The sequence below is a fragment of the Marmota flaviventris genome, chromosome 18 (genome assembly GCF_047511675.1).
Source record: "Marmota flaviventris isolate mMarFla1 chromosome 18, mMarFla1.hap1, whole genome shotgun sequence".
Taxonomy (NCBI): Eukaryota; Metazoa; Chordata; class Mammalia; order Rodentia; family Sciuridae; genus Marmota; species Marmota flaviventris.
In genome coordinates this window covers 52,818,422-52,842,100 of record NC_092515.1, presented here as the reverse complement: position 1 = coordinate 52,842,100, position 23,679 = coordinate 52,818,422, and the positions used below count along the sequence as shown (strand labels likewise).

General features: G+C 42.3%; 1 protein-coding gene and 1 pseudogene across 1 annotated transcript; one reads left to right on the top strand and one right to left on the bottom strand.

The window, feature by feature from the left end:
• The first annotated feature begins 157 nt into the window (after positions 1–157).
• Positions 158–10,650, top strand: Duxb (double homeobox B). The gene is made up of 5 exons (XM_027933210.2): positions 158–236; positions 2,562–2,705; positions 5,164–5,269; positions 6,321–6,475; positions 7,333–10,650. The coding sequence occupies exons 2-5, from the start codon at positions 2,583–2,585 to the stop codon at positions 7,864–7,866; spliced, it is 918 nt and encodes a 305-aa protein (XP_027789011.1). The 5' UTR covers positions 158–236; positions 2,562–2,582; the 3' UTR covers positions 7,867–10,650.
• Positions 10,651–15,734: 5,084 nt separating this feature from the next.
• Positions 15,735–23,327, bottom strand: LOC114090950 (ran-specific GTPase-activating protein pseudogene; annotated as a pseudogene).
• Between the last annotated feature and the right edge of the window lie 352 nt (positions 23,328–23,679).

The following is a 23,679-nucleotide window of genomic DNA, read 5'->3' as shown; positions in this document are numbered from 1 at the left end:
TAGCCTGGCACTTTAGATTTAACAGGCCACTCCAGCAGGTTGCTGTCTCTCCGAGGTATCCTGCATTCTCTAAGTGTACGTCCCTAGCTGTTCCGCAAAGAAGTCTCTCTTTTGAGATTGCCCCTGTTCTCCCTTGAACGTGTCTCTGGGAATTCCTTGGACCTTTTCCCAGACATCTCTTCTCCCGCAACCTCTCTGGGTGGCCTATCCGGGGCTCTTCTGAGGCATCCACTTTGGTAAGTCTTCGTAAATATTCTGTCTTGAATGTGATTTATTCTGTTAGCCTCCCCCCTGTACTTATAATCTCTCTCCTTCATTTTCAAAAACCAGAGAGTATAACCCCAGTCTACAGACCCCAAGTCTGTAGATTCCCTTGGCAATAAGGTGAACTCTGAAACCCAAAATGAGCTTTGAGATTTTTTTTCTCTTCTCACATTTCACAGTGGGATTGCATAGGTTTCTCACCCTTAAGTTGGTGATATTTTTTTTCCTTCTTCCTTTCCTGGGCTTAATGCTCTTTTCTTCCTTAGAATATGTGTGCATTATTATAAAAGCTCCAAAGATAGGAGTCACCCTTAGGCCAACATATCCTGTTCTGGGTCAGAGGGAACTTAAACTGCGCATCTGGAAGATGCATATGAGGGGTTGGTTGAGCGCCCCCTCATTTTGCTGACAGTGGGTTCACCTGAGACCCATTGTTGGAGGGACCCGGTCTTGAAATGACTCTCATTTAAACACCATGTTCAGACCGCTTACACTAGTGGCCAATCTCTCGACTCTAACTTCTGCCATAAATCTCTCAACCCTAAGTCTCTGCTAGAACTTAAGTTCTGAGGAAGACCCCTGGCCCTGTCGTTCCTAAACTCTGTACAGTGGCTTGTTCCCTGCTCCAGCTAAAACCACTCTGTTCTGTGCAGCTACTGTCAGCTGGGAAGTATTCTCAGACCTTTGCTTTAACTAAATCGTGATGATTCTTATGTTTGTTTTCACATTCTCTGTACTTAGTGTCTGGGTAGAGAAGTTTTCCAATCTTGACCTGTCCTTTACTAGATATCTCCCTGAAAGAAAATGTCCTCTCTGTCCTTTTATTTTAGTCTAGATAAACACCCAAAGAATGAAGGCCCCACCCACCTTCAAGGGCAGAAAAGGCAACAGTTGCTTTACATAGATACATCTTGTTTTATCAGATCTCACCAGAAAGCATAAGATAGCCAGGAGGCATCTGTCCTTCTTGGTCGTGAGATAAAACTCCAGCTATAAATCTCTTTCTATTAAAAGTTACCTGACTTTTTTTTTTTTAAAACTGTGAGTTGATCCTAGGGATGCTTTACCACTGAGCTACATCCTCAGCTTTTTATTTTTTACTTTGAGACAGAGCCTCACTAGGTTGCCAAGGCTGACCTCAAATTTGCAATCCTCCTTCCTCAGCCTCCTGAGTTGCTGGGATTACAAGTGTATGCCACCACACCCTGAATTTTTCTTATCCCAAAGTGCCTCAAAATTCTCTGCAATCTGGCTGGGTTTGTGGCTCAGTGGTAGCATGCTTGCCTAGCACGGTGAGGCACTGGGTTTGATACTCAGCATCACATAAAAAATAAACAAATAAAATAAAGGTATTGTGTTCATTAAAAAAACAAAACAAAAAAAATTTCTCCAAGATTTTTGTGTCCTTGCTATTTAAAATAATAATAACAACAAAAATTGAAAGTTCTTCAGTGCACCTGGACTACTTGAGAGGTTAAGGATGTTCTTTCTTGAGGCCTAAGGGGGCTATCAAGCACCCTGAAAACTATACAATTGGGACAAGGACATTTATTACATTGCCACTAATTTGTAGATAATTTGGGACAGACCAGAAGGTCTGATCTTCATGGAGACCCATGGAGAATACCCCAATGGATTTAAAAAGTCCAATCCTGGGTGGGACTTAAAGGGTTCCCCCAGGCCTATGTCGGTTTTATTTGAAGATTGTAGATAGGCCAGGTGTGGTAGCACACACCTGTAATCCCAGCTGCCCAGGAAGAGGTTGAGGAAGGAGGATCAAAAGTTCAAAGCCAGCCTCAGCAATTTAGCAAGGTCCTAAGAGACTCAGTGAGACCCTGTCTCTGAATTAAATATTTAAAAAGTGCTGGGGTATGACTCAGTGGCAAAACGCCCCCGGGTTCGATCCCTGGTACCATTTTAAAAAATAAAAATATTATGGGTAATTTAGTGTATATTCCTGAGATCTCACCCCTTGAGTGCATACTAAATAATTAGAATTATTTTAAAGCAGAGGATTTCTTTTGGAAAAAAAAGGTGGGGGAAGGGAATTTATTTTTTTTCTATACCATGGCTTTGTCCTAGTAAAAATTAGAGAATGGAGACTTGTTCTGTAAATGGGAAAAAATGGAGCAATCTGGCTATCTAGGTTTTCCATCTCTGGTCTTTAAAAAAAAAAAAAAAAAGCTTAATTATTTAGGGTTGTTATCTTTGGCAATAATTCTAGGACTAACTTTTTTTTTTCTTATCCTTTTTACTCTTCTCTCCCTTCTCACCTCATCTGGTACACTGAAAAAAAGGATACCTGGTGGCAAGAGAGGATGGTCTACAACCAGAGCCAAAGGAAAGCCCTGCAGGCGTGTTTTGAACAAAACCCTCACCCTAATAAAGCTACCAGGGAACAACTGGCCAAGGAAATTGATATTCCAGAATCTAAAATTCGGGTAGGCATTAGGTTTCTATTGTCAGAGACAAAGTAAAAAGAGAAAAGCAAGTCTCAGCCCTTAAAGGTAATTCACTTGTGTCAGGTACTTGGCTAAAAAGGTTTCTCCTGTTACACAGTACCAGTTTGTATCTTTCACCGATAATAGAAATATCATTGGTGTGTGTTCAGGGATAGAGGAGGAAGAATATACATGCTCAAGTTCTCCTCAGTAAATCATATTTTGATATAATTGAATCATTTTGAAATTTAAAGAGTATAGGAAATTGGAGTATTAGAATACCTATTACAGGAAAATTACTAATGAATAATCACAAAGGAACTGTGCCAATCCCCAATTCTCAAGCTAGCTTTTTCTTTTTAATTTAATGTCTCAGATGTCATTCATACATAGTGTCTAAAGTCTCATATTGAATCACTTTTAATATAATTACTGATGTAAAAATGAAACTAAGGGGTTGGAGTTGTGGCTCAGCAGTAGAGCGCTCGCCTAATACGTGCGAGGCCCTGGGTTCGATCCTCAGCATCATCTAAAAATGAATAAATAAAATAAAGGTATTGTGTCCAACTACAACTAAAAAATAAAAATATTTTTTAAAAAAATGAAACTAAGTTATAGTCTTTCAGTTATCAAAAAGATACCTAAAAAGAATGTCACTATACCAGGTAGAAACAGTATTTAAATCAATATGAAGGTCAGATAAAAATGTTTTTAGAGGAAAATAATGAGTTCTGAATTTTGTTTTTAATCAAATGCATAGTCTAATAGAAGCCACTGGCTATAGGGCCTTGGTCTAAGAGGATCCAAGGAAGCAGATATTTTACCTATTTCTTCAAGTATTGGAACTGGGTGTGGGAGACAGTTTATTCAAACTGAGTAACAAAAGTATATCCTATGGTAATATCTGGTAGTTGGTTTTGAGAGGTGCTGGGCCTATTTAAACTGATAGCAAGCATGGCAAATCCAGGAAACAGTATGGGATGAGGTTGGTCTGTCATGGTGTTTGCTAATCTATTAATTAGTTTCCAGTTTCCACCTGTGCTTCAGTTTTCTTTTCTGAAAATATTTTGATGAATTAGTTAAGAGATATAACCTTTGGCACAACGCATAGGATGTGAGTTGTTCATCAAGTACTGGTTGTCGTTAATATCCTAAGTCTTCTCAATAAAAATTATAGAAATTAAACACTCAAAAGAAATTAGAAAGTATGTTTCAATCCTGTTTCCAGTCATGTGGAAACATGCAAAGAATTCAGCTGGTTGTGTTAGTGACAATAGTGACAAAGCAAGGTGTCCAAGTCCCTAGAATTTTTGTCTATCGTTAACTCTTAGATGAAATAAGAATAAATATGGATGAATGTTAGCCCAGCTCTGCAGTGTGGCTCTGCAGTGTGGCTAATACTGCTACCCCATCTAAAGAAATTCCTTTCTATGATCCATGCTGTAAGTATTATATGAAAGACAGAGAAAATTGGAGTCTGCATGCTCCTTAGGAAAAGACCCAATCCAGGGATATAACCAGTCTCAGTTACAGATGCAAGGTTAAGAACCCACGGGTCCATATTTGGGTTCCATATTACATTTCTTATGATGCAATCGTGGGGCCAAGAAAAGGCATTCAGACATTGAAGTCCTGCTTGGAAAGAAAGAGACAAAAAGCCGGAGAAATTCTTTGAGAGAACCAACAGGGTCTCTTAAATCAGGGAAATTTATTTTGGATAACATGAGGCTGACCACACGCATTGCTGTCTCTCTTTGGTTCCTCAATTGTTTTCTAGCAGTAGCATCTTCTCTAGGATAAAGCATTGTCTTTCTCTTTAGGGTATAATTCCAAAGGCAAACAGTTAAATTAGTTTGGTTTAATTGAATTGAGACTTAGAATGCCACAGACTGAGATACATGGCTTTTGTTATGGAAATCACTTTCAGCAAGAGACCAAGCACCGCTCTGAGGGTTGGAGAACTCAGGTTTATTTACCTCAAATTCCCAGATGAGCTAGTGCTCTGGAGTTCTGGGCCCCAAGTTGAGGTTACGTGGAGATTTTATAGGAAATTTGACATCATTTCTTAACTATGATAACATTGGTGAGTTTGAAATCTTGGCCTACGTGACCAAAGACCATGTACAGGGAATTTACGATGAATAGTTCACAGGCATAGAACAAAGACAGCAAAACACCTGCGAGTGTTATCCCACAGTGGCCTTCCCACAGCAGAGTAACTCAAGATAACTTGAGTTTACCTCCCTAAGAGCTCTAGTTCTAAGGACTAAGCCTACAAGGTTATAGTTTAGACCGCAGTTAATTGGCCTAGCAATTAAATGAGGTAGCTACATTTCTAAGAGTTCAGAAAGTTACAAAATATAAGAGAATTAACTCTTTCCCCAGGCATTGGTTCTTCATATAATGTTCTGATCAGGTCTGGTATCTCCATCACACCCTCACATCTTTTTCCACTTAGACTTGGTTTAGAAACCGAAGAAGCAGACAGAGAAAATTGGAGTCTGCATGCTCCTTAGGAAAAGACCCAATCCAGGGACATAACCAGTCTCAGTTACAGATGCAAGGTAAGAACCCACCGGTCCATATTTGGGTTCCATATTCCTCGTTGGGCACACAGTGGCACACACCTGTAATCCCAGTGATTCAGGAGGCTGAGGCAGGAGGATCACAGTTTGAAAGCCAACCTCAGCAACTTAGTGAAGCTTTAAGCAGTTTATTGAGTTTATTAGGTTTTTAGCCCCCCATTCCCTCCTGACCTGTGGGAGAGATTGAGGGAGCACGCCCCACCAGGACAGGCCAAGAAAGGTAAAGGTCGGCTGGCCGCCCACACCCAGCCCTCCCTCCCTGGAGGACAAGCAGATGCGCCAGGGAGAACTGTCAAAGCAGGATCTCATTTAATGAGAAAACATACACAGCTAATATAATGTACAGGAGCCAATCAGGATAAAGGTCAGCAGGGTGGGGAGAATTTACATCTATACCCATCCTACAGGCAGTAATATCTGTGAGGGCAGAAGGGTTCTGAGCCTATCCTAGAGGTGGTCTGATTCTTCATCACAACCCAGGGCAATGCCTTCTGGCTAATCGCTAGGTGCTCTCTTAGCCACCTGTGGCCCCAGGACTGGGAAGCGGGTAGCAGCCAGCAAGTTAAGTTTCCTCTTTTCTGATGCAACATGCTCCACGTTACATCAATTGAGACCCTGTCTCAAAAAAACAAAAAGGGCTGGAGATGTGGCTCAGTCTTAGAACACCCCTGGGTTCAATCCTGGTACCAAAAAACAAACACAAACTAGTATAGTTCCTCAATCCCACTGAGTAGAAATGACTGCATGTTGTGCCCAAATTCTACATAAAGATTGCTTAGCCTAGGAACTAGTTACAATTTGTTATGGACACTCAAGGGTCAAATATATAACCTTGTCCCATAGCTGGCCAGGACAGGGAGTTTCTCAGCAAACAAAGTTTTGGATCTTTTGGGTTGACTGCTGCTCGGCAGCACAGTGACCTCTTCTGGAGGTGGCAAAATTCAGAGAGTAAATTTCAGCAGCATTATCTTCTGGCTTGAATGTGAGAGCTGACCTAAAACACCCCCTTCCTTCCTGTGTTCTCCTTTAGAATGGTTAACAAAAGAAGCCAAGCAAGACCACATACCCCTCGCAAGAACTCAAAGAAGGACCCTAGTTCAAGCCTTTGAGAGGAACCAAGTCCCTGATGTTGCTACCAGGGAAAAACTGGCTAAACCAGCAGACATTCAGGAATTGCAGATTCAGGTGAGTTGTTTGTGGCCCCATTATGTCCTCCCTGAAAGTGATATCGCCCCTACAGGTGTGACTGGAACTTTGGGCTATCTTGGGTTGTCACAGTCATGGGGACAAAGGTATGGAATGGTAAGCACTCAGCACTGTAAGTCACATTCCTGAAAAGGAAGAATTTGCAAACCCATTTAAGAGGTACCCGTTTCAATTAGAAGCAGGAAAAATGGAAAATGTGAAAATTAATACCTGTTTTAAGAAGACTCTGTTAGATTTCCTATAAAAACTCAGCAGCATGGTCATTTTAGACTAGATTAGTCTTCCTTCTAAGGTGTTGTTCTGTGCATGGTAGGTCATTTCTCTGCATTCCTGTGTTTACCAAGTAGATACCAGTGCAGTCTATCTATAACCATTTCCCTATCCCCATTTGTGACAGCCAGAAAGATTTGCAGACATAGTCAAATGTCCTTCCATTGAGAGGCAAAACTATCTACTTATTCTACCTAAGTGATATGGGCACTTATTTATTGTATGTATGTTAAATTCTCATGACTTAGGAAGTACATTTATAAGCTTGTGGCCCAGAAACTCAAAAACACTTGTGTTTACTAGTGTTTTTCAGATGTATTCTGTGATCAAGGGCTGGGGATATAGCTCAGTTGGGAGAGTGCTTGCCTCACATGCACAAGGCCCTGGGTTCAATCTCCAGCACCACACACACACACACACACATACACACACAAAAGTTAGATGTATCCTGTGATCAGGCCTATGTTAATAGTCTCTTTCTTTACAGAGTATAAGAAGCAGAGCTAGAATTACTTGTGTTTTATGATGTTCGCATCTCCCTGTTCCTCACTTAAATATGGTTTCAGGACCAAAGATATCTGGACCCTGACTGGAGCAGAAAGGAGCCCAAAAATTTCTTGGTAGATGACACAAATGGGAGACCAGATCTGACTAATCAACTGCAGGAAACAGATCTGTTTATACACCCAGATGGGAGTTATTATCTGCCTTCTTCTGATTCCTTCCCTGACAACCAAACAGTTTCACCTACTCCTCTTCTGTCCTCTGGGATCATGCAGCCCACCCAAGCTGTGCAGAGAGGAGAGAACTCTGACCTGCCTCTCACTTTTATGAATCACCTGCCAGAACTGCTGACTCCAAGAGGGGACATCTCGGATACTCGGGTTCCTTTCTGGATCCAATTCCAAGAAGAATACCAAAATCACAAAGAACAAACTGGCATAGGAGTCATACCATTGAAGGACCATTCTCAACCTAATCCTGAGAACAAGAAACCACAGGGTCTGGGTCCCATTGACATATCTTATGTCATGCAGTGGTGGGACCAGGGCCGCCAAGCTCTGATTGAGGAATGGGAACCACTTGAAGAGATACAGTGAGACAGATGTGTGGCCAACTGCAAGGTCAGCTGGAGAGTCATCTCATCTGCTCTACCAACTGCACCAGCAATATGTAGAAACCTCGAGTCTTTAGATGAACTCCTGTCATCTATAGAATCTCAGTAAATTATTTTCTTTCTTTTTTTTTTTTTTTTTTTTTTTGTACCAGGGATTGAACGCAGGGACACTGACCACTAAGCCACATTCCCAGCTTTTTAAAAAATATACTTATTTAGAGACTGGGTCTTACTAAGTTGCTTAGGGTTTTGGCTTTGAACTTGCGATCCTCCTGCCTCAGCCTCCCAAATCACTGGGATGACAGGCGTGCACCACTAATTCTGATCTACAGAAAGGGGACCCTTTCAGACCCCACCAACCTCTCATTGGAGAAGATTGTCAGGTTCTGCTTCATATGCTGCAAGGCTAACCATGGCCTTAGCTCCAGGAGGAAGATGTCAATCTCATGTAACTGGTCCAGGCAGGCCTCTTTCGTTTTGATTCAGAATTGATACAATTTATTACTTATTTGGTAGTGGGAAGGAGGGTTACCACTGAGCCTTGTACCTAGCCCCTTTTTTATTTGTTATTTTGAGACAGGTCTCACTAAGTTGCCAAGGTTGGCCTTGAACTTGTTTCCTCCTCCCTCAGTCTCCCGAGTCTCTGGAATTACAGGTGTGCACCCTGCATCTGAACAGAATCAGTACAATTAATAGACAATGAATAGTGAGGACATCCTATCTTGAAGCAAGACCAGTGCCAGGGGTAAGATAAGATGACTGGGAACCCAAATGGATGTCTGTTATGGGCAGTGGTATCTTCTTAACTCATGGTGCCTAAAGCTCTGTATCTGTATTGCCTTGGAAACACCAAGGGCAGCAGGCAGCATACACATCTGCTGAATCCTTCTGAAAAAAGCATCTTCCAGTTTGAGAAATCCACAAGTTCTAATGGAGGCGAAGCAAAGATAACAGGCCAAGAAGAGATACTGTCAGCATTCATTTATTCCCTTCTGGCATGGCACTGAGATAAATTTGAAATAAGTATTATAGAAAGTGAGGGAATACTATATTTCTTCATGTTGTATGTTTATAAAAGTGAGTGGTTTTTTTTTGGGGGGGGGGGGCTGGTGGTGGTGTCCCTGTAATCCCATCTACTCAGGAAGCTGAGGTGAGAGGATTGCAAGTTCCTGGCTCCTTCAAGCCAGCCTGGGCAACCTAGCAGGACCCTATCTTAAAATTAAGGGGAAAAGCCATGCACAGTAATTCATGCCTGTAATCCCAGTGGGTTGGGAGGCTGAGGCAGGAGGATCCTGAATTCAAAGCCAGCCTCAGCAACTTATTGAGACCCTGTCTCAAAAAATAAAATAAAAAGGGCTGGGGATATGGCTCAGTGGTTAAGTGCTCCTGGGTTCAATCCGTGGTACCAACAAAAGAAAACAAAGGGGGCTGGGGGTGGAGCACAAGCATGTGCAAGGCCCTGTGTTGGACTCTCAGCACTGCCAAAAAAAAAAAAAAGTGAGCAAGAGCTTTTTCTTTCCTCCCTAAGTTCTGAGGGTTCCAACTGGGAACTGGACACCTTAGCATCCATCAATAAGGGAAGGGGTTAAATGAATGAGGACGTATCCATAATGCTGAGTATTTTTCATGTAAATGTATTTTTTTCCATTGAACATTTAAAACACACAAAAATTAACCAGGAATGGTGGTGCCCACCTATACTCCCAGCAACTCCAGAGCCTGAGGCAGCAAGATTGAAAGTTTAAGGCCAACCCAGGGCAACTTTACTAGACCTGCCTCAGAATAAAAATAAAGTCTGAAGATGTCGCTCAGTAGTAGAGTGTCCCTAGGTTCAATCAATCCCTAGTACCACAAAAACAAATCAATTACAAGGAAATTATAATAACATCATAAAATCACTGAATAAAAATCTATTAACTTTTTCTATGTTAATAGGTTTTCAAATATATACTTATGTATGTATGTGTGTACATAATCCTGTAATTCCTCACTTTATTACAAGTAAATTATATAAACTTAAAACTTTTGGGGTAACCATCCTTATTTTGTGTTTTGGTTTGGATGTGAGGTATCCCCAAAAGCTCCCGTTAATACAGGAATATTCAGAGATAAAATGATTGAATTATGACAGCTGTACCTAATCTGTCTATCCTAATTTAAATGCAATGACAGGAAACTGTTGGCAGGCAAGGTGTAGCTGGGGGAGATGGGTCCCTAGGGTGTTCCCTGGGAGGGTGCATCTTCCCTGAGGCCCCTTTGCCTCCATCTCTCTCCCTGACCCCGCCTTGATTTTCCTCCTCTGTTTTTTTTTTTCCCCCTTTTGATACAGGGAATTGAATCCAGGGGCACTTAACCACTGAGCCACATCTGGTCCTTTTTTATTTTTTTATTTAGAGACAGGGCCTCGCTAAATTGCTGAAGCTGGTTTTGAGTTTTTGATTCTCCTACTGCAGCCTCCCAAACTGCTGGGATTATAGGCATGTGGCCTCAGTGCCCGGCTGGGACCTTCTTACATGATGTGTTGCCTCATTTGGACCCAGAGCAATGGAGTCGGCTGTTAGGACTAAGCCTCTGAAACCATGAGCCCCAAATAAACTTTCCCTCCTCTAAGTTATTCTTGTCTGGTATTTTGGGCACAGTGATGCAAAAGCTAACTAAAACGTTTTGTCTTCTTTCTTTCAAAATTATAACTTGTAAAATCATTACTGTGTATGAAGGTGTATGTAGGATTACATCGATATAATAATAAAAATATCTTTGGAAAATATTACTGTAAGGGTCCGGTGAAGCTTCGGAGAAAGAGACCACCAAGTGACCACTCATGCAATTGGCAGAAGGGGATTTATTGATCTAGCATGCTAGGGCTCCGTGCCCACTCAAGAAGGGAGAACAGCCCAGAGCCCCTAGCAGGGGCTGAACGCTGCTTAAGTACACTTTTTGGAGGGCGGGGATTTTACATACATCACAGTCTCCTTTAACAAATCATCATACACCGCGGGAAAATCAAACAACAATTCCTAAACATGATTAGTTCATTCATTGGCGGGAACAGGTCGGGTGGGGGTGATAGGTCAGTTCTAAACAGGGTACACATTCAAACTGATTGGTCCAGGCCCTGCAATGCCTACGTGCAAGATCATACAGAGCCCTGAATTATTAAACAACCAAGCAGTCAGGGGGAATATTTACTGGGTGGTTCCAAGCATTGTCTTAACAGCTACAGGAATTTCAGGTTAACAATACCTAATCCTTTACATTTTAACTCAGGCCTTGCAGCCTAGAAACTTTACAATGCCCGGTCTTTTACACTTTAACTTTTACACTTTAACTTCAATTTCTTTTACCCTTACATTACCTTTCTGTTCACCTTGCCAATTTACATTCTATTTCTTTATACAGTTTGTGCAGGTCCATGTGAATGTGGTGGATCCTGCACTGCTACACACAGATCTATAGCTCTGAGGTTTTTGTTTTGTTTTTGTTTGTTTTTTTGTTTTGTTTAAATATATTTGTTTTAGTTGTAGTTGGACACAATATCTTTATTTTTATGTGGTACTGAGGATTGAACCCCGGGCCTCACACGTGCTAGGTGAGCGCTCTACCGCTGAGCCACAATTACAGCCCCTTGTTTTGTTTTTAATATATATATTTTCAGTTGTCAATGGATCTTTTATTTATTTATTTATCTGCTTATTTATTTATTTATATGCAGTGTGGAGGATTGAACCCAGGGCCTCACACATGCCAGGCAAGTGCTGTACCACTGAGCCATAACTCCAGCCCTTAGCTCTGAATTTTTTTTTTTATGTATAACTTTATGTAAATTTGTTTTTGCATCTATGTTACCCCCAACTCCTCCCTCCCTACTGCTCTCTATCACTATTTCTAAATCTACAAGTCTTTGTATATCTACTTATCTAGATCTACATGTCCATACTCTTTAGAGGAAAAAGGTAGAATTGTTTTTATCTTTTTCTTCCCCCACTGTTGCTGAAAGCTCAGTCCTTGTCCCTGATACCAATTCAATAATGAGAATATGGTTTGGAGAAAAAGGAAAAAGAATGTTTATTGCTTTGCTAGTACAGGAGAAACACAGGGGACTCCTGTCCCAAAGGCTGTGATTCTGCCCCTCAGCGGGAACAGGGGGCTTTTTTAAAAGAGGTGGCTCAAGGGCTACATTCCCATGTTCTCCATTGGAGTTATAATTCACTTGTCAATTTGGGAAATATTTCTGAGATCTTCTGGTACCATCCCCAAAGTCTGGATTACTTTGTTCCTATGAAGGGTGTATACTCAAGGACAGATAATTCTGCATAGGATGGAAGAAAGGTAATGCTGTTTCCCCTAATATTAGGGAGGAGCAGGTAGAGTGGAATGTTGAGAGCCACAGCCGAGTTGGAATGGCCCCTGGCATTTTGTCAGAAGTAATGGTTGAGAGGTGACTGCCAGCGAGCCATTAAGATGATGATAATTAAGTTAAGCTGTGTATAATTGCTGTGACTGGATGATGCTGGATTGAAACAGGCTGGGTATTCAGTTGTATATTAGACCCCTGCTGTCCGGCAATAGGGGCAATAGGGGCAATAGGGCGGCAGGCGCCGGCTACTTTTGAGTTCTCACGGAGTTCCCCTTGAGTTCCGGTTGAGCTCTCTCAGGGATTCCTGGAGAGTTCACATTGGTTGGGGAAGTTCCGGTGGAGGGAGTTCCGGTTGGTGTGTGGTGTTCCTGGAAGGGACGCGTGGATGGCGTTTGGGGGAGTTCTGAAATAAAGTTTGTTCCTGCTTGAGTGGCTCATGATTTGTGCCCAGCCAGACTGTGGCAGTGGAAGAGAAAGAAACATGTCCATTTTAAAAATAAGTGGCAGTGGCAGAGCAGCAAGGGTTATATTCAACAGAAATCGTGGATGACTATTACACTCTACTGGGAATTGAACCCAGGAGTACTCTACCACTGAGCTATAACCTCAGCCTTTTTTTTTTTTTTTTTTTTTTTTTTTGACAGAGAGTCTCACCAAGCAGTCCAGGTTGTCCTTGAACTTTTTATCCTCCTGCCACAGCCTTCCTAGGTGCTGGGATTATAGTTGACATAAGCAGTGTTATCTAAATATACACTTGTCATTTGTAGAACCAAGTTCCTTCTAGGCTTTTTAAAAAACATTTGGCCTTTATACAAACAATCTATACATAATCTGTTTTGTTTATTTTAAACCATGCCCATTGCCATGCACCATGGTTCATGCCAGTAACCCCAGCAGCTGGGGAGGCTGAGTCAGGAGGATTGCAATTCAAAGACAATCTCAGCAATTTAGCAAGGCTAAGCAACTCAGCAAGACCCTGACTAAAAATATCTTTAAAAGGGGTGGAGGGTGTGGCTCAGTGATTAAGAGCCCTTGGGCTAGATCCCTGGTACCAAAATACCCTTAAACCATGTGCCTTGTCTGGCTGCCCAGCTTGCTAAAATTAAGAAATTACTGAAATGGCCAGGTGTAATAGTGCACACCTGTAGTCCCAGCGGCTGAGGAAACTGAGACAGGAGGATGGCAAGTTCTAAGTCAGCCTCAGCAATTTAGCAAGACCCCAAGCAATTTAGTGAGAGCCTGACTAAAAATAAAAAGGGCTGGAGATAGGGCTCAGTGGTTAAGCTCCCCTGAGTTCAATCCCTGGTAACAACAAAAAAGAAATGACTAAAATGAAGTGAATTAAGGCAGACCCATCGATTCTACCCAGTATTTCTGTGTTAGTGAGGATGCACAGAGGGGTGCTTTACCACTGAGATACACTCCCATCCCTTTTTACTTTTGAGATAAGGACTCCCTTGCTGAGATTAGCTTTGAATTTGAGACCCTCCTGCCTCAGTCTCTCAAGTAACTGGGATTACAGGTGCACTTCACCATGCCAGGCTATCGTAATGCCTTCTGCCACTGGCATCCATGGGCTAAAATGTTCAGTTAGCATGGGGAGAAGCTAAGGCAGCAGAAAAGAGAGCATTGAAGAGGGGCTTTATCAGGTCCCATGGAATCAGAGCCTGAACTGCAGACTCCTGTGAAGAGGGGAGTGAGGTGTTATGGACCAGGCTACATGGGCAATGACCAAACAGACTCCATGTTGCCCTGAGACGCCCTGTCATGTTAAGAAATGCTTCTCCCATGGGAGCACCCCGCCTCTTCCATCAGCAATTGCTTAGCATAGCATGTTTGGCAACACAAAATGGCAGTTGTTATACAATGTAAAGTTGCTCTCTTTTTGGATCCCATTTTTCTTGGACGAGGTACCCCATTCGAGAATGATTATCTAGATGTTAGTAACCATTCTTTAACTTGTACTCAATTAGGGTCATTTTTGACCCACTTCCTCTTCTGCTTACGATTTTAGATCTCATGACATTTGTTTATGGTTTTGAATCATAGCAATAGCCACTTATAATTAATGTGGTTTTGGATTATAAAAGGTGTGCTCAAACCCCAACCCCAGGAGGGGGTCGAAGGGTGGAGACTTGCAGCCTGCCCCTTGACCTGCCAGCTGGTGACTCCATGATTTATTGCCATAACAGAGGGATAGAGATAAGAAAAAGCAGGAAGGGAGGGAAGTTACTCAGGGATATGATTTAACTGAAGACTAGCTTCATCTAAGTTGTAGAATGTATTGCCATGAAAGAATAAAAGAAATTGAAGTTAAAATGTAAAGGACCAGGTTTTGTAAAGTTTCCAAGCTGCACTCAGAGCCTGAAATTCCTGAGGCAGTTAAGACAATTCCCGGAACTGCCTGTTAGATGTGTGTCGAAATCTTCCCCTGACCACCTAGTTACTAAATCACCCCTTCCCAGAAACCGTGCAGCTCAGCACGTACACATCTCAGGGCTTCAACCAATCAGTTTAAATATATACCTATCTTAGTACTAACCAATCACCCCCACCCGACCTGTTCCCGCCAATGAATGTGCTAATCATGTTTTAGAGTTGTTATTTGATTTTCCCGCGGTATATGATGATTTGCTAAAGGAGGCTATGATGTATGTAAAGCCCCTGCCCTCTCTAAAGAATGTATATAAACTCTGCTCAAGTGGTTCTTGGGGCTCTTTGTTCTCTGCTCTTCTGAAGTGAGCTCTGAGCCCCAGCATGCTGGACCCCCAATAAACCCTTTGCTGTTGCATGAGACGGTCTCTTGGTGGTCTTTTCCTCCGACGTTCACCTGACCTTTTCAGCCATAGGCAATTTGTAATATTCTCTTATTATCCTTTAAATATTTGTAGAATCTGAGCTAGGCATGGTGTAGCTAGCTCAGTGGTGCATGCAGTGCTTGCCTAGCATGTGTGAGGAGCTAGGTTTGATCTCCACCATCAAAAAAACAAACAAAAAATCCAGTTTTGGGGCTGGGATTATGACTCAGTGATAGAGAGCTCGCCTAGCACAGACGAGACCCGGGTTCGATCCTCAGCACCACATAAAAATAAAGGCATTGTGTTGTGTCCATTTACACCTAAAAAATAAATAAAATTTTTTTTAAAAATCCAGTTTTGGTGACATTGATTTTTTTTTTCCTAATACTGTTTTTCTGCTTTCTCCTCTGGCACCCTGTCTCACACGTTTCAAATGCATTTTTTTACTCACTATTTTTGACAACTATAAATAAGTGTTTTCCACAATGGAAATGAAAGTCCCGTGCAGTATATTTTCATGACTGGGGAATGGATTTTCTCAAGTCATCTTCAATAGGCTAAAAACTTAAGAAAAAAATAAAACTGAATGTTAGAATTCAGTTCTTTATATGAAGTCCCTTATGAAAACAACAGGATGGCTATAAACCCAAAAGGAGGGGCGGGGTGAGATTTAAAAAGAAGAAAAAGTAAAAGGAATTAAGATGACTCACTGCTTCTGATTTCTCCCGGGTCTTCACTCTCTGGCTTTCCTCCTTCCCAGGAAGCTTGCAGCTTTTCAGCCACTTCTTCAGCATTATCACTTTTGCTGAAAAATGCTGGGGAAAAAGCGATCTCTTCCATCGCGTTCTTGCATTCTTCAGACTGTTTTGAATGTTGTGCATGACCAGCGTTTAGGAAGCCGATGGCCAGCAGTCCCTGCTTGGGGTCCTCTTCACCAAAGTCAGCACAGGGGTTCCAAACCCAGGCATGGTCGTTGCCGGGTTTGCCTTCAGCCCAGCCTCGGTGGGATACAGTGGCTGGGGTGTATCTTCAGGGGCTTGTCCTTCCTCGGGAGAAGGCAGATGGTCCCTTTCTCATGCTCAATATTGAGGGCGCCTGGTTCCTTCCTCCTGGAAGATCATTCTCTGAAGCAAATCAAAGTAGCTTTGCTTGCATCTTAAAAAGTTCCTCTTCATCTTCCTCCAACGTTTTAATTCCTTGTTCAGGGAGTGAAACTACGGGCTCAAACCAGAGGTCATGGGTGGACTCATCTGCATTCCCTGTAGAGGTATCATGGTCCTCACACAGTGTTTACCAGACTCAAACAGGAAAAGAAAAAATAAGCCCTTTGCTGTTCTTTGGTTTCACAATACTATAGCTTGCTGGGGCCACACAGTAGCAGCCAATAAGGCCACCCCCACCCTGGTTGTCATGTCCATGACCTGTCCCCCTAGCTAGAACATGAGCTTCCACCAAGGAGGCCCTCTTTTTCTACTATTTTCTATTTCATTGCTTTCTTTTCTGATGCACGTTCCCCGCCCCCACCCCGCCCCTCTCTCTCTGGCAATGCTGGGGATCAAAACCAGGCTCACACATGCTAGACAAGCGCTCTACCACTGAACTACAATCCCAGCCCCTTTCTCCGGTTTGTTTGCTTGAATTCTTTTTTGTTGTTGTTGTTGTGTGGAAAAATTAAAGTCAAACAGATAAAGACAGACTGAGGAGTCCCAAAATACTAGGCCCAGAGGACATGGGAGCCCAAGCTTCAGTCCCATCTAACTCTAAATAAATCAACTTCTGACCCTATGCAACTGTGTGTCCTTTTCTCCAGCATCCACTAAAACCCTTCTAGGCCAAAACTTGCTACATTCTGCAGTTTATATGCTGAAAACTGGTTTTCATTAGAGCAGAATATTCAAGTCCATAGAGGGCCACCAAGGTCATTTCACCCTAACTTCCTTCCTTTCCCAAGAATGTCTTTAGCCTTGTTCTTTCCTCTCACCTCTCATAGCACTCAACCCAGCAACGTGACACATGACTACAACTCCAGCTTGTCTGGAGACTGAGGCAGGAGTAAGTTTGCAGCCAACCTGGCCAACTTAGGGAGACCCTGACTCAAAAAACAAAAAATCACATAAAAAAAAAAAACTAGTAGTGTTGGAGTGCTACTCTTGTCTTTAAGTTACTGTCAAGGTAGATGAGTAAATAACTTGTAGCAGATTACCTGTAGAAAACACCACTACTGGGGCTGAAGTTGTGGCTTGGAGCTCTCCGAGCATGCGAGAGGCACTGGATTCGATCCTTAGCACCACATGAAAATAGAATGAAGATATTGTGTCCACCTAACTAAAAAATAAATATTTTTTTACAAAACCCAATATCCAGACCTTAAGAGTGTTATGCTCAAATTCGGGACCCCAAAAAGACCACAGAGACCAAGATCGATGTAAGCAGCAAAGAGGTGTTTATTGCGAGCTAGCTCGGTCCTCCCCGCACACACAGCAACTGGTGACGCTGAGAGGCCCAAGCACAGGGTTTGCAGCAGTTTTATACACTCTTTGGGGAAGGCAGGGACTTCACATACATTATAGCATCTCTTAGCAAATCATCACACCGCGGGAAAATCAAATAACAACTCTAAAACATGATTAGCACATTCACTGGCGGGAACAAGTTGGGTAGGGGTGATTGGTTACTACAAGAGGGGGATTCATTTGAACTGATTGGTTTAAGCCAAAAGGGGTGTTCATGCTGAACTACATGGTTTCCCAACACCATAAACTACTGGGAGGGTCATCTGGCATCCCAGGTATTTCTCTGTCTCTTGCTGATTGGTGGCTGCTAAGGGATTGCTATGGGTCCCCATCTAGCCTGACTGAGTCAGGGACACCTTGCAGCAGATCTCTCCTGTTATTTGTAGATAAACAACTTAGCAGGGTGGGAATGTGCCAAGGAGTGCTCTGTGGGTCTTTCCAAGGACAAAGGTCATGTCCCTTCCTTGGACAGGCTTTGCTCTGGTTTTTCAAGAGTAAGCAAATAGAAACAAATGCCACAGTCTGGCTGGCTTATTTACAGACTCTAACAAACAAAAGGAGCTAATTTGGGGAAATTCATCAAGAAAGAAGGGCTAATGGTACTAACTCTGGACAGGGTCCACTGAAGTCAGAGTAAAGCTAGGAGTTATGGCTACATGTCTTCAAAAGAAAATTTCTTTAGTAAGGCAGGAACACTGAGGGAACTTGTGACAGATGGAGTACCCCTATTGACATAGGATTGACTTGTAGATGAAGTCCCCCTGAATAGGATGGCCACCAAGACAATCCTGGAGAGGATGAGCTAGAGTCAAAAACTCCACATGCAGCATGAAGGAGAAGTTGAACATCTGGTAGAGTGCAGAAGATGCAGAAGATGGCCGCATGTGGTGGTGTACGCCTGTAATCCCAGCAGTTTGGGAGGCTGAGACAGGAGGATTGTGAGTTCAAAGCCAGCCTCAGCAAAAGCGAGGTGCTAAGCAACTGAGTGAGACCCTGTCTCTAAATAAAATACAAAATAGGGCTGGTGATGTGGCTCAGTGGTCAAGTACCCCCCAAAAAAGTGCAGAAGATGAACCCCAGGTCTCAAGGCAAACATTCAACAGTAGCAAATTTAGAAGCAGTATTGTCTCCTTTGTCCTCTGCTCTGAGAAGACCCACTCTCTGGAGAGCGCTCTTTGCTTGAACCTTACTTTACTTTCACTTGCAATGAAGTTCTCTTGCATGATCTTGGTGTCTGACTTTAAATTTTCTTTCATCAGAACACAAAACTGAGTTTCTCCTTTGATGTAGAATATTGCTGGTTCCATCCCCAGTACCACACACACACAAAAAAAAATTAAATTAAAAAATATCCAATACCTTTCTTATAAGGATGCTTGCAGCTCCTTCTCATCAATCCAAATTTTTATTTTTTTCTATATTAGGGATTGAACCCAGGGGTGCTTAACCACTGAGCTACACCCCCAGCCCTTTTTATGTTCTATTTTGAGACAGGGTCTCTCTAAGTTGCTTAGGGCCTCACTGAGTTGCTGAGGCTGGCATTGAACTCCTGCCTCAGCCTTTAGAGTCGCTGGGATTATGGGTGTGTGCTGCTGGGAGCCATTAGCCAAGTAGGTATGACAATTTCCTTGCCAGCGTACCCCATGTTGCTTAGTGGAAGGACTCATGGAAATACGACATTTTGCAGTGACATTGAATGTAGGTGACCTTGCTCAAGGACCAGGGCGGATTAGGGTGTTCCCGGTTTAGGATAATCGGGTTTAGGGCGTTCCCAGTTTAGGTTCCAGGTTTAAGGTTTAAGATTATTCCTGCTGGGAATAGGGCGTATCCTGCTGCCTGAGTTCCCCTTGAGTTCTCACGGGATTCAGACAGTATATTTTTGGGAGATAGAAGCCCAGTGGAGGTGGATTTGGGCAGATAACATGGATTTCCCCAGAACGTGTTTGTAGACGGCTGGTGTGAGTTCGGGAATAAAGAGTTGCTGTTTGAATCTACAAGCTGTGTGGTGGCTCGTGATTGTGTGCCCAGCCAGACTGCGGCATTTGTGCCCAGCCAGACTGCGGCAGTGTGCTACCTACCCAGCCTCAGTTTCTTTTAAGGGCCGACATGTAGAAATTGTGGTAATTTGAGACTTTTCTTCTTTTTTGATGTTAGCATCTATAAAATTTGTGTTGAGTTTTAATTTTTTTTCTTTTTTTAGTACTAAGGATTGAGCTCCTGCAGTCTGAAAACTGACCCCATGCCTCTTGCCACACATCATATGTGTGTGTATATATAACCATATGTATGTATACACACACAGTAAAAATTGTTTAAAAAATAAAAAAACTAGGGGCTGCGGTTGTGGCTCAAGTGGTAGAGTGCTCACCTAGCACATGTGAGGCACTGGGTTCAATCCTCAGTGTTGGGAAAAGTATAAACGGTAGCCATACCCCAGAGAAAAAACTCCAACATGGCGCCTAAGGACTTCTTCTTCCTACCTTCTTCTTTTCTGCAGTGGCCGAAAAGTTCCCACCCGTGTGAACTCTCCCGACGGCGCCAATTTCAAATCTCGCTGGCAGGGAACCTTAGCCCCAATGAGAACTAATTCCTGGGCTCCAGAGCTGATATCTGAAAGAACTTGCCAATAAACGGGTTGCCTGCCATTTATCTAAGCCCTACCATCTCCCCCTTAGTTCTATATAAGCACACAGCTTTTTGCAATAAAATTGGAATTCTCCCGGCGAAGTGTCTTTGCGTGGGGAATTCTTTCACTCAGGACCACATTAAAAAATAATAATAATATGTCCCGTCCGGCAGGACACATCAACGTGGGCAGCGAACCTAGATGGGGAGGAATGAAGGGACAAGAGACACAGAAGGTGACAGCAAGACAAAAGTTCTGATCAAGCTGCAAACTTTTATTGTTCACACAGGGGTATTTATATGGTGGGAATGGGGAAGCTCTCTTATCGGTAGTTGCTGGATGTCTGCACAAGGTGAGATAACCGCAGGATGTTTCAGGAAGATAGGTTTTGGGAAGATAGGTGGCCTCAGGATGTCTCAGGTGAGATAAGTAGCTGCAGGATGCCTCCCAGGCAGGATGTCTCCCAGGGGGCTGTCAGGCTAATCTTTGAAGGAGAATTTCCTTCTAGTCCCTGACAATAATAAAATGAAGATGTTGTATCCACCTAAAACTAAAAAATAAATATAAAAATAAATAAATAAATAACTTAGCTGGGTATGGTGGTGCATGCCTATAATCGGGAAACTGAAGCAAGAGGATCTCAGGTTCAAGGCCAGCCTCAACAATTTAGCATGACCCTGTATCAAAAATAAAAAGGACTGGGAATGTTGCTCAGTGGTAAAGCAGACCCAATCTTCAAGCTTCAGGATCAAATAGAAAAACGAAAGGAAACCAGTCTTGAATGCTTAGGGAATGCAAGATAGGATTTTAAAAGGTAGGCTCCAGAAAGAAATCAAAAGATCACAAATAGGAATGTGATTAAGGGGGGCACCTGATTATTTTTAAGTCAGTGTCCCCATTGTTTATCATAAGGACTGAGAAAGTAGCTGGATGGGAGCATTAACCCAGGGTGTGAGGCTCTGGGTTTAGTTTCCAGTACCAGAAGAAGAGAAAAGTAAATTGAGTCCCAAAGTATTTATCAGTCAGCTGCGAGTGTTCATCTCTTTGTCACTTGAAAAGACCCTGGTCTAGAATTTTACATGGCTTCCAAAGGTAAGTGTCTTTGGAGAACTCAATGTGTTTGTGATAAAACAGAGACAAAGGAAAAGAGAAAGTCAAATGAAAGAGAGGAAAGACAACTAAGAAATCTCAGAGAGCCAACATCTATATTTCTGAACACATCACAAAAATAAAATAATGAAGTTGAAAAAGTATCTATGAGTAGGAGAAAACAATTCTGTCACTATTAAGGTTTATTAAGGTTTGTTGAGGCTTTTTGTTTGTTTTGAAACAGTTTCACTATGTTGCTCCAGCTGGTCTCCAACTCATGAACTTGAGTGATCCTCCTGTCTCAGCCTCCCCAATAGCTGAGACTACACCACGCCTGGCTGGGTTTTTTTCTTATGTTGGGGATAGTCCCAGGGACCTCATGCATGGATTTTTATGGGGTTTTGTGTGTTATGTTTATACTGGAGATTGAACTCAGTGTCTAACACATGCTAAACAAGTGCTCTAGACTGAACTATGACCCCAGTTTTGTGCATGAAACCTGCTCCATTCACCCCAACCTATCTGTGGTTCCAACAATTTGATTTTTTTTTTTTTTGTACCAGAGATTGAACCCAGGACTGCCTAACCATTGAGCCACACGCCACATCCCGAACCCTTTTTATTTATGTATTTATCTGGGTACTGTGGATTGAACTCAGGGGCACTCGATCACTGAGCCACATCCCCAGCCCTATTTTTGTATTTTATTTAGAGAAGGGTCTCACTGAGTTGCTTAGTGCCTTGTCATTACTGAGGCTGGCTTTGAATTTGTGATACAAGCCTCTGGGATTGTCATCACACTGGGCCAAGAAATAATAATTTTTGTGAGGCATTCTTACAGGCTTTCTGAAAATAGTAAATAATAAAAAGTAAGTAAGGTAAGACAACCCACGTTCTCTGGAGTTTCCAATCTAGCGTGTTTGTAGAGCAGGAGAGGGGAAGACAGAATGTTGTCATCAATGTAAATTGTTTGGGCCTGATGTGTGGGCACTAGCCATAATCCTAGCAACTTGGGAGGCTAAGCAAGAGGATCACAAATTTGAGGACAGCTTCAGCAGTTTAGCAAGATCCTGTCTCAAAATAAAAAGTGCTGGGGATGTGGCTCAGTGGTAGAGTGACCCTGGGTTCAGTACTTAGGACCACAAATAAATAAATAATTTGATAATTTAGAGCATGACATGTTATGGGAATAGGAAATAAAAATAATACAGGTTAGTTAGGTAGAATTCCTGAGAAAGTGAGTTTTGAGCAAAGGCTGGGAGGGGAGGGAGTGAGCAACAGATATTGTGGGAGGAAAAAAGATAAGAACCTGGTAGAAATACCTTGTGGAAGGTGCCCTGGGGTGTTCAAGTAAAGCAAGGAGGCCAGTATCACTGGACAGTGCTAAATTAGTGGGCAATAATGGAAGAACTATGTCAGGAAAGTGAGGGAGATTACAGATTGAGTAAGAGTTAAAGCTTTAAAGATAAACCTTTTGAGCTGGGCGTGGCAACATATGCCTGTAATCCCAGCTATTGAGGGAGAAAGACCATTTGAGCTGGGAAGTTAGGGTCTACTTGGGCAACATAGTGAGACATTGTCTTGCCAGGCATCTATAATCCCAGCTGCACAGAGGGCTGAAACAGGAGACTCACAAGTTCAAAGCCAGCCTCAGCAATTTAGTGAGGCCCTAAACAACTTATCAAGACCTTGTCTAAAAGATAAAAAGGGCTGGGGATGTAGCCCAATGGGTTCAATCTATGGAACCAAAAAATAAATAAATAAAATTAGAAAAAAATCTTATAGAATAAGAATATAAAAAAGAGAAGATGTTTGTGTGTTCTCAGCTAAGTGTTATTACAAAAGGTCAAAAATTTTAAAAAAGTTTGCAAGTTAAGAATATTCTAATAAGTTAGGGTTAATTTTATCATTGAAGAAAGAATTTTTTATAAATGCAGTGTAGCCTAAGAGTACAGTGTTAGTCTGCAATAGTGCACAATCATGTCCTGGGCCTTCAGATCCAGTCACCACTCACTCACTGACTTACCCAGAGCAACTTACAGTCCTGCAAGCTCCATTCATGTTCCGCACACTTATTTATTTTTTATGCTATATTTTTTTTACTGTACCTTTTCCATGTTTAGATATGTTTATACATAATTACCATTGTGTTACAACTGCCTTTAGTATTCAGTACAATAATATGCTACACAGGTTTGTAGCTCAGTAAAAGGATATGTCATAGACTAGGTATGTGATAGGTTATACATCTAAGTTTGTGTGAGTGCACTCTACGGTGTTACGGTTTAGATGTGAGGTGTTCCCCAAAGACTCATGTATGAGACAATGCAAGAAGGTTCAGAAGAGAAATGATTAGGTTATGAGTGCCTTAATCCAATTGGTGGATTAATCTTTTGATGGGATTAAGTGAGTG

Excerpts from the sequence above, each read along its gene's own strand:
- Duxb (XM_027933210.2), top strand. The coding sequence starts at position 2,583 with ATGGTCTACAACCAGAGCCAAAGGAAAGCCCTGCAGGCGTGTTTTGAA. Across the intron at positions 2,706-5,163 it reads TTCCAGAATCTAAAATTCGG|ACTTGGTTTAGAAACCGAAG; the intron begins GTAGGCATTAGG and ends TTTTCCACTTAG. Across the intron at positions 6,476-7,332 it reads TTCAGGAATTGCAGATTCAG|GACCAAAGATATCTGGACCC; the intron begins GTGAGTTGTTTG and ends ATATGGTTTCAG.